We start from the raw sequence: 9,531 nt of genomic DNA, 5'->3' as shown, positions 1-9,531 counted from the left end.
ATGCATCACCTGCACTCCTCAATGAGGTGTGACTTTCTCAGGGAAGCCTGTTTACATGTAGATTGAGATCTCATTTGATGTTCTCTTCAGTGACGAGAAAACAAACAAATCAAGTTTCTCGCTGACCATTGGCTTTGTTACATCTGGGTATATAATGTGAATTGGCAAAAGACTCACTGAAGCTTCTGTAAACAGAACTTCCCACACTGCAAATGTGTGTCTCAATTTTACCAGGTATGATAAACTTTGTGGTTTTATTTTATTCTTATACTAAGTTAATAATCTTTGCTTATTAAATAAGAAATTTCTTTGTATATGCATTCTATGATTTTAATTAATGTTGTGCCTGCCTGGTATAATAAATTGTTATTGTTGATATTATCTGAATTCTTCAAAGTTTGTTATTACAAATAGATTGAAAGGAACCCGTTCTGTTACCGCAAAATCGATGTGTCAGGATAGGTAGGGCTAGTTTATACTAGATTTTTATTATAAAAGGAGCATTGCTAAAGCTCACATGATTTCCACCTATCATCTGGCCTAGCAAATTGCACGATCGTGACTAAAATAACTATTGTTATGTTTCTGAGCAAGCATATCGCGGCCAAACTTAATGATATTAGTTTACCTGACAACCTCTGACTAGAGATCAGAACTGACCGTTTTGTGTCTGTGAGATCCATGAGCCCGGCCGGCGTGAGACTCTGAGCGACTGCAGGTCCCAATCGAGAGAATAACTATATATCATAAATATTAAAGTATGAAGATTTATAGATAAATTAACTTTGATCAACAGGTACACTTGAGATGACATATAAGTTATTTTATATTATATTGAAATTGGAGTCAGATCGGTCTTAACCACAGAGTCAAATAAATTGAACTATATTGTAACAGTTCTTAAATAACTTCATGTAGAAATCACTGAGGAGAAGCAGAACACGAGATCCCTTAAACCACGACATTGGATTCCGTCGTTTGGCCAGTGATGTCTAGATTTTTTTAATCGGTTCGGATTTTAAAAGTCTTGTGGTGTATTACAGCCATTAATAAAATAAAATACCTAAGGCCCAGTTCTGGTTTAAGCTCATCTCTGTCTGGGAAACCGCTCCATACACGAATAAGCAACATTAAAACCTTGACTTTCACCACAGGGAGACTTTATTTATTTATTTATTAATGCTTTATTGAACATTTTGTTATAACAAAACAATGTTACAACAGAAACTTAACATTAATGAAAAGAGAGAAAATAAAACATTACCATGGCTCGAAACAGACAAGACAAAAAAATAAATAAAATAATAAAACAAAGGTTAGGGTATATTGTATTTAGAGAGAAATTCTGAATACCTTATTGAAGAGCTGGCCAACATTGAATATTCCATCACTGAACCAGTGTTTCAAGAACAAAGACCTATTTTTAAATAGAATGTTTTTATTATTCCAGATGTAACATCGATGAGGGGAAAAGTTATGTTTGTACATAAGAGTCCAAGCAAAAAGAGCCGGTTTGTGAAAATCAGAGAGCTTGAGGGGAAGTTTTTTAATATCATAATTGCACATTAAAACCAATTTTATGCCACCAAATTGTGAAAATGCAAATTAGGGGAATTAGATTCCAAATAGAAGTAGGGTTATTGAGAAATCGACTGAGCCAGTTGATTTTAATTGAATTATTCATTGTATTGCAATCAATGAAGTTTAATCCACCCTTATTGTGAGAATTTATTAACACAGATTTCTTAAGATAATGAGGTTTGTTTTTCCATAGAAAATTATAGCATTCCATCGATTAGTTTACATGTGGACTTATCAATGTACAATGACTGCGCAGCATACGCGAGGCGAGACAGACCCTCCGCTTTAACAAATAATCCCCTACCTGAGGTTATCTTTAATTATCTGTATACCCAAATATGTGACACGTTTTAACAGCAATACCATTGATTGAAGACGCTGAACAATTTTTAAGGGAAAAGAATTCAAATTTTTTAAGATTAGGAGAGACTTTAAGGGAGACTTTATTTAATGTCGAGACGCTTCGTGCGTGGTGACGTCACAGCACATGTGATCGGTGCGTCTCAGGAAGGGGCGGAGTCTCACAGTGCAGGAAGAGAAGTGCGCAATTGTTTTTCGAGCTCATCTGTCATAGATTAAACACATTTAATAAACACACTCTCTCAAACACACACACACAGACACACACCAGAATACACTCGATATGGCGCTGAACAGCAATCACCATCCTAACGGAGGAGTTCTGATCAACACCGGAGAAAGGTACACACACACAAACATCACATGATTCACACAACATCACATAATACTAACAACACAACACTAACAACATAGATAACAAACATCTTTACTATTATATCATAAAATATACAACAACACACACACACATTACTATAATGTACAGTAACATACACACTTACTCAATGTATACACACACACACACAGATCATTCTGAGACTTCTATACGATGATGGTGATTATTTGATGTGATTTTGTTTGTGTGTGTCAGGATGTATTCATTGTATTAATTTATTTTTACATGCCAAATAACTGTGTTTGTTTATATAGTGATTTTTCAGCCTAATAGGAGTGTTACATATTGGTAAAGGGTTTGTGCGTGCGTGTGTGTGTGTGTGTGTGTGTATACCTCCTCAATGTTGTGTTTCATAAGCTTGGATGTTTTCTGAAGCAGAAGCGAGTGTTTGTCAATACAGTGTGACATCACTTCCTGTCTGCGTTCCCCTCTTTCAGCATCTTACGAGACTGTAAAAACGTGGAGCTCTCCTTCAGTGATGTCACTCCCAAGAACGAAGTCTTCAGGGGAACCAAGAAGGGCTCCGTCTACCTCACCCAATACAGAGTAATGAATCATCTACGGTCACCCACTGAATTCTGGGTAATCAGTGCCCAGACTCATGTGTGTGTGTGTGTGTTTCAGGTGTTGTTTGTGAGCAGTCACATGAAAGAGAAGTTCTGCTCCTTCATGTTTCCGTATTACCTGATGAAGAACTGCAGTATTGAACAGCCCGTGTTTGCTGCAAACTACATCCAGGGCCTGATCAAAGCTGAGGCCGGAGGTACGCCCCTTACCCAGCATGCACCTGGCTTTGTGTACCACATCACTTTTGAATGGAATACTTAGGTGTCATAAGCCGATTTGTTTGTGCAGCGCCACAATGAGTGTGTGTGTTTGTGTCAGGTGGCTGGGAAGGTCAAGCAAACTTCAAGATGTGTTTCCCGAGTGGAGGCGCCATCGAGCTGGGACAACATCTCTTTAAACTGGCCAGTAACGGTGAGACATTCATCATGAGCGATGTCACAAGCCGTGTACTTTCAGATCATGGTTTATGACGGTGTCTTGACGTGTGTGTGTGTTTTGCAGCGTCTCGGGCCCCTGTGAGTTATAACAGTAACGGAGCGTTCGGATTGGCCGGAGGGATGAATGGATACGCGAGTCCCGTCATGCCGCAGCCGTACCCGTATCCCAGCATGCCACAGGCCGGCTTCACCCACCCCCCAGGTCACCTGCTCTCAGACATCTTTTAAAGAACGTTCTGTGTGTCGTCAATGACATCTCCTGTAACGTGTGTGTGTGTGTGTGTGTATTCCAGGTGTGTATCCCAGTGCTCCTGTGTACATGCCCCCGCCCCCCCCATACCCCGGACCTCCTCAGGACTGGTGTGTCCCTCCAGGTACAAACACTTTCAGCTCAGACACACAGCACTGATTCAGAGAGTGGGCGGCTCACTGGGTGTCGGTCTTCTCTTCTCTTTCTCACAGTCGCTCCGGGTAACGCCAAGGCTGCAGAGGCGGCCAGCAGTGCCTTTTACAATCCCAGCAACCCTCACGGCGTCTACATGCCCACGGTGAGACACATGCTCAGCTCAGTGCTCACACAGTCAAGCTTTTGTGGTGTTGTTTTCATGTTTGTTCCCACATGTTCTTCAGGATCAACCTCCTCCGTATTATCCACCAGAATACCCAAACAAGAAGAACAACTGAAGCACGTCTTCATGATGTCATCTGAATGTGTGTGTTGGATACAGACACACTTTTATATTTCCATTAACAAGACACAGATTTCACTCTAATTTAACAATTAACCCTTTCTAGGATTTCTGTTTCTGCTAACGGTGCATATCTGTCATGATGTAATAATAATAATAATAATAATATGATGTAATCCAGATGTAATGCTTTTGAGATTTTGTACACTTAAGATAAAAATGAATCATTTTCTCTCTCGATGACTTCAGAGTGCGTGTGTGTGTAAGAAGTGGCGTGTAAACGATGTGTATTCTTATTTTTGAACTGGACGGTTGTTTAATAAATACGAGAAATCTACACAGTAGGCTACAACAAATGTTTTGTGCTCAGACTGAAAGTGCTTCAGTTTTCAAGTTTGCGCTCAGAGAAATCAAATATTTTGCTTAGTGCTGAAAGAGAACACAGGGATGCTGACACTAAACCCGCTCTGATCTCGGAGGTCTTTTGGCTCACGTCAGTATTTATTCATGAGATAAATGAACTCAGAAACAAACACAGGCAGAGCTACATACAACGTGCGAACAACCTGACAACATAACAATGAGGTGAAAAGATTATTGACAAGATTTGTGATCGACTGTGGTGTGCAGAGATAATATCGATGATATTGTGCGAGACCAGCAGAACACACGTGTGTTGAACATAAGATGTTGATCCATATTTAAAAAAAACACTTCAACCCTTATATTCATCTTGAAAATGATCAGATTTGCTTCTCATCTGTTTGATGCTCCATGCGTGCTACTTTTAAATAAATAAAGGTTACACAATTAAAAAAGAATTGTGACTTGTGTGTTATTGCAAGTCTTGTGAATAATAATGTGCCATATTTTTTTACCAGTGATATTAGACTTGACAGTAAATCTTCAGTGCAGTTCATCATATTGAAATATATTTGCATTGATTTCATCAGGACACCCAAAGCTTCATTAATATAAACATGATTAACATCATTCTCAGAATTCAACGTCAACTAATGTCTTCATTCTAAGCAAAAACACAAACAAATGGTTCCCAGCTCATTTCAGATTCATTATGTCATGTTGTTAAATTGATAGCTCACTCACATCAGATCTGTCATCATTTATTTATCCTCACCTCTCTTCATTAGAGCATAAAATGATATTTTGAAGAATCTTGATAATCAACACTGAACCCTTTGCATGAACACAAAACCACTGAGACATTTCTCCAAATATCTTCTTTTGTGCTCCACTGAAGAAAGGCAGATTTACAAACACATCTTCAGTGATGATGAATGAAACTGAGGACAGAATTGAGAAGAGACTGAGAAACTTTGCATTAATAAACTTCCTATAAAACAGCAACATCACTCAATATCAATATTTTAAAGTGAATTTTATTCATAGATTTGTACAAGCTTATACTACAAATCAGTCAACACACACACACACACACACACACACAAGTGTTCGTGTGGTGTTCACGTCTCCCAGCCCTTCCCTCCGGGTTGTGTCGGGAGTCGCAGTCCCACCAGTCCGGCCATCTGCGCGGTGTCTCGCTCTCCTCGCGCGTGATACACCTCGTGCAGCTGCAGGTGCTCTCGAGTGGATGTCAGCAGACACTGGTACGTACACGCGGTGTGAAGAGCGTCCATGCGCTCGCGGCAGTACTGCGCACCTGTCACCTGAAACGCGCACGCGCACAGACACGTGTGTCACTCAATGCAGCACTTTGTTTCACCACTTGAATGAATAAAGAACAATGGCATAATAATTACTACATCATAAAACATAACATTCACTAAACATACAACATATACACCTTGAACTCAGCAGAACTCGATAAAACATCATTTCTTGATGAGATTATTACTGCAAAGCTGCTCTTTGTGTAAAGTGCTATAGAAGTCAAGTGGTTCTCTGAGGAGACATGTTCATCTTGACACACATTATAAAGCCTGAATGTCACATGTTAGACAAGCCAAACATGTCAGTCTGTCATCACCAGATAAACGGTATCCTACAAACTCCAGCACATTTCATAATGACCCAAAATCAACAACAATGGAAATGTTTGTTCGATTACTTCGATTTAAAACCAAACATCATGTGTTTATTGTGTTGGTAGTTTTTATTAATGAATGAAAACATCCCAACTGCAAAAGAACTGTTCAGTCAAAACTTATGCTGGATGTCGACTGACACAAATCACTCAATACTTCAAAATCAAAGATGACGCCTGCTGTCACATCACCCGATAGACATCGACTCAAAGATTAAGGACATTATTAAACTGCGACAAATGACGTTGGATTTTCCACATTATTTTTGACTTTATTTGTTACATTTACTCACGATATTTCTATTATATTCTTCTGACTGTTTGTGAAACAGAAAAGTCGCCCGACATGAACTGATTTCTGGGGGGTTGTGTGTAGTGTTTTACAGGAAAGATATAAATATCGGTAAAGTCAAGACAACCTTTATAACAATCATTAACCAAAACACTCATTATGAATTGACGCGACGACGGTCACGAGCTGCATGCTTGTGTACATAAACAGTCATAACGCGCACGCGCACACACACACACACACACGCACGCACACACGCACACACACGCACTGTTATCGCGGTATTACCTGATTTCTTCTGAACTGATCCAGCACATATTTATAAACGATTGTGTGTCTGTAACCGGAACCCTTCATGAGCCGAATCTCTCTCAATATACCGCGGCACGCGCGCAGTGGAGAGGTCACAGCCGCCATCACGAACGGAGACAGACAGACGGAAACAGTCAAACACTGAGAAACAGACAAACCACTGGACAGACAGAACTAGTCAAACATAGATCAACCGAACCAAAGAGGGCCTCGCAACAAGTCCTTAAATACTAAAACAAATCATTTAAGAACCTATGACACGACAGAAAGGTTTCAATAATATATCACTCTTTTACATGTTAGTTTTAAATGTGGAATACACTCCTTTCCTCGCGGTTGTCATTGTGAAGGTTGAATGTGTTCATGTGAGTGTCTCTGCTGCCCTCTGCCGGTGAGCACAAGGGATAGAACTCACACTTTATCACTGCTTAGTGTATGTCTTATATACGATAACTGACTCTTAACCAATTGATAAAAGCAAAATAACGATCAAATTAAGGAGGTATCGCAAACAGTTTTGCATAGAATAGATCCTGTTAACCTTGTTTTAGAAAAGTTTAAACGTGACATTTCATATTGTCATATTTCTGTGAATTTGGTGTTGGCCGGAAAGAGAACTTATTTTACATCTGTTTTACCATTGTATCTGTTCAAGATTATTTTGGAACGACTTGGAAAAAGTATATAAATAGAAAATTGGGAGGTATGGTGGAAATTAGTGTTTTGTATTTTGTCATTTTTTTAAATTATGATTTGCAAAGTAATGAACAATACATTATACATTTAAGTATTATATGAGGTAAATATCATGTGCATAAAACGAAGTAAACATTATGTAAACCGAACATATCACATTTTACATTTACATTTAGCATACCCTATTATTCAAAGCGACTTACAGGTTGGGTATGGAAGCAATTGGAAGAGCATAAGTACAACAAAAGCATAAGTGCAATCAAAAAGAAGACTGGTCTCATATAGCCTAACACAGTATACGGAACCTTTTTTTTTTTAAAGTAGAGAGTAGAGAAGAAAATAGGGTCAGAACAGATCAGTCAGATGTTGGCGGAAGAGATGTGTTTTCAGACGTTTCTTAAAGATGGCTACAGAATCTGCAGATCTTGTAGCAGTGGGCAGATCATTCCACTTGGGTGGAACAGATCCGGAGAAGGTGCGCGAGAGAGATTTTTTACCTTTATGGGATGGCACCACAAGACGTCGTTCGTTTGCAGAGCGTAGGGATCTGGCGGGTACATATGTCTGCAGTAGCGAGTGAAGATAAGGTGGTGTATCGAACCAGTGGTGGTCTTGTAGGCCAGGAGCAGAGTCTTGAATTTGATGCGAGCGACTATAGGGAGTCAATGTAGCTTAATGAATAGAGGAGTGACGTGTGCTCTCTTCGGTTCATTAAAGATAACTCTTGCCACAGCATTCTGGATCATCTGTAGAGGTTTGGTTGTGCAAGCTGGAAGTCCAACCAGTAGCACATTGCAGTAGTCCAGTCTGGAGAGGACCAGAGCCTGCACTAGGACTGGGCGGTGCTGGCAACTTGATCTGTGAAATTGAGCTGATCATTCTGGAGCTTTCTGGAAGATGTGATGGTTGATGAGCCCATGGAATGGGGAGGTTGTGATGAGTCTTTGTGATGGTCCTTCATCCAGAGCGAGATGTTGGCTAGGCAAGCTGAGATGCGTGCAGGAATAGTCAGATCGTCTCGGCGAAAAGACATGTAGAGTTGTGTATCATCCGCATAGCAGTGATAGGAAAAGCCATGTTTCCGAATGACAGAGCAAAGGGATGTCATGTATACAGAGAATAGCAACAGACCAATCCCTGAGCCCTGAGGCACACCTGTGTCCAGATGTTGGGACTCCTCACCTCTCCAAGATACTCTAAAGGACCTACCTGAGAGGTAAGACCTAAACCATTGTAGCACCATTCCAGAGACACCCAATGGCCTTGAGGGTGGACAGGAGGATTTTATCCATTTAATCAAATGTTTGCGCCATGACGTTGGAACAAACGTAAAACAAGAGGTCTGAAAACATGTAATAGTTCAAAAGAACTTAACTTTATTATTTTCTTTATTTCTTTATCTCTGGCAACGTGATGTAGCACTATTGTATTGTGTATTTGGCAATAAACAAGCAACAGAACCTGTTCGAACTTTCTGCGCGTGCGCATGGACAACAACACACCGACCACGTCACCGCAAACGAAAAGAGATTTGGAGAGTAGCGACGATAAAAACAGCAAAAAATTAATGTTAACGTTACCCGTCGATTTTGTGTGCGAGGAGGTTTTAAATACCCACATTTATACAACATTTAAAAAATAATTTTAGTTTAAAAATGCAAAGAGCACAAAACACATGAAATAGTGCACATTTGTTGTCGAAATGTCTTAAAAGTAGACGTGTGAAAGGGAGACTCGTGGCCTCAAATGTTTCTATTGCATTTTTAGTCACACATGTAGTCATCTGTACGAAACTCTTGAGTGGAAATGGAAGATTTCAGTCAATGAATGCCAAACACACGCTGAGGTTCTTGTTCTGCGCTAAAATTAATGAAAAGAAAATGATTTGTCGTCACTTTACCGAGGCGCGAAAATCAGAAATTTAAATGGAACGGACCGTTAGGGGGTCAGATGATGCTCCTGTGAGGAGAAGTGAGTATAGTTTTAATTTAATTTCTCTCTTAAATGCCGATCTTCACCTCACAGTGAAATTCTCAAACATCCACACTTGTGCACATCATACAAGTAACTGAGTTGAGTTATAATCTGTCGACTTTATTCGACACAATTCTGCGTTCCTCACGCATCTGCTAAATAAA

The 9,531-nt window shown here is 39.8% G+C and overlaps 2 protein-coding genes across 2 annotated transcripts; one reads left to right on the top strand and one right to left on the bottom strand.

Annotated features, from left to right (window-relative positions):
- Positions 1–2,091: 2,091 nt before the first annotated feature.
- Positions 2,092–4,365, top strand: wbp2nl (WBP2 N-terminal like). Its single transcript, XM_056753990.1, has 8 exons — positions 2,092–2,283; positions 2,773–2,881; positions 2,960–3,098; positions 3,221–3,313; positions 3,404–3,541; positions 3,633–3,713; positions 3,802–3,887; positions 3,970–4,365. Exons 1-8 carry the CDS (start codon positions 2,225–2,227, stop codon positions 4,021–4,023), a joined length of 759 nt encoding a protein of 252 aa, XP_056609968.1. The 5' UTR covers positions 2,092–2,224; the 3' UTR covers positions 4,024–4,365.
- Positions 4,366–5,410: 1,045 nt separating this feature from the next.
- fmc1 (formation of mitochondrial complex V assembly factor 1 homolog) lies at positions 5,411–6,835 on the bottom strand. Its single transcript, XM_056753991.1, has 2 exons — positions 6,674–6,835; positions 5,411–5,716 (listed from the first exon to the last, which is right to left on the bottom strand). Exons 1-2 carry the CDS (start codon positions 6,800–6,802, stop codon positions 5,513–5,515), a joined length of 333 nt encoding a protein of 110 aa, XP_056609969.1. The 5' UTR covers positions 6,803–6,835; the 3' UTR covers positions 5,411–5,512.
- Positions 6,836–9,531: the final 2,696 nt, after the last annotated feature.

Source organism: Triplophysa dalaica, chromosome 7, assembly GCF_015846415.1.
Source record: "Triplophysa dalaica isolate WHDGS20190420 chromosome 7, ASM1584641v1, whole genome shotgun sequence".
Taxonomy (NCBI): Eukaryota; Metazoa; Chordata; class Actinopteri; order Cypriniformes; family Nemacheilidae; genus Triplophysa; species Triplophysa dalaica.
The sequence above is the reverse complement of the archived record's forward strand: the minus strand, read 5'-3'. Positions and strand labels throughout refer to the sequence as shown.

Excerpts from the sequence above, each read along its gene's own strand:
- wbp2nl (XM_056753990.1), top strand. The coding sequence starts at position 2,225 with ATGGCGCTGAACAGCAATCACCATCCTAACGGAGGAGTTCTGATCAAC. Across the intron at positions 2,284-2,772 it reads CTGATCAACACCGGAGAAAG|CATCTTACGAGACTGTAAAA; the intron begins GTACACACACAC and ends CCCCTCTTTCAG. Across the intron at positions 3,314-3,403 it reads CTTTAAACTGGCCAGTAACG|CGTCTCGGGCCCCTGTGAGT; the intron begins GTGAGACATTCA and ends TGTGTTTTGCAG.
- fmc1 (XM_056753991.1), bottom strand. The coding sequence starts at position 6,802 with ATGGCGGCTGTGACCTCTCCACTGCGCGCGTGCCGCGGTATATTGAGA. Across the intron at positions 5,717-6,673 it reads ATCAGTTCAGAAGAAATCAG|GTGACAGGTGCGCAGTACTG; the intron begins GTAATACCGCGA and ends TGCGCGTTTCAG.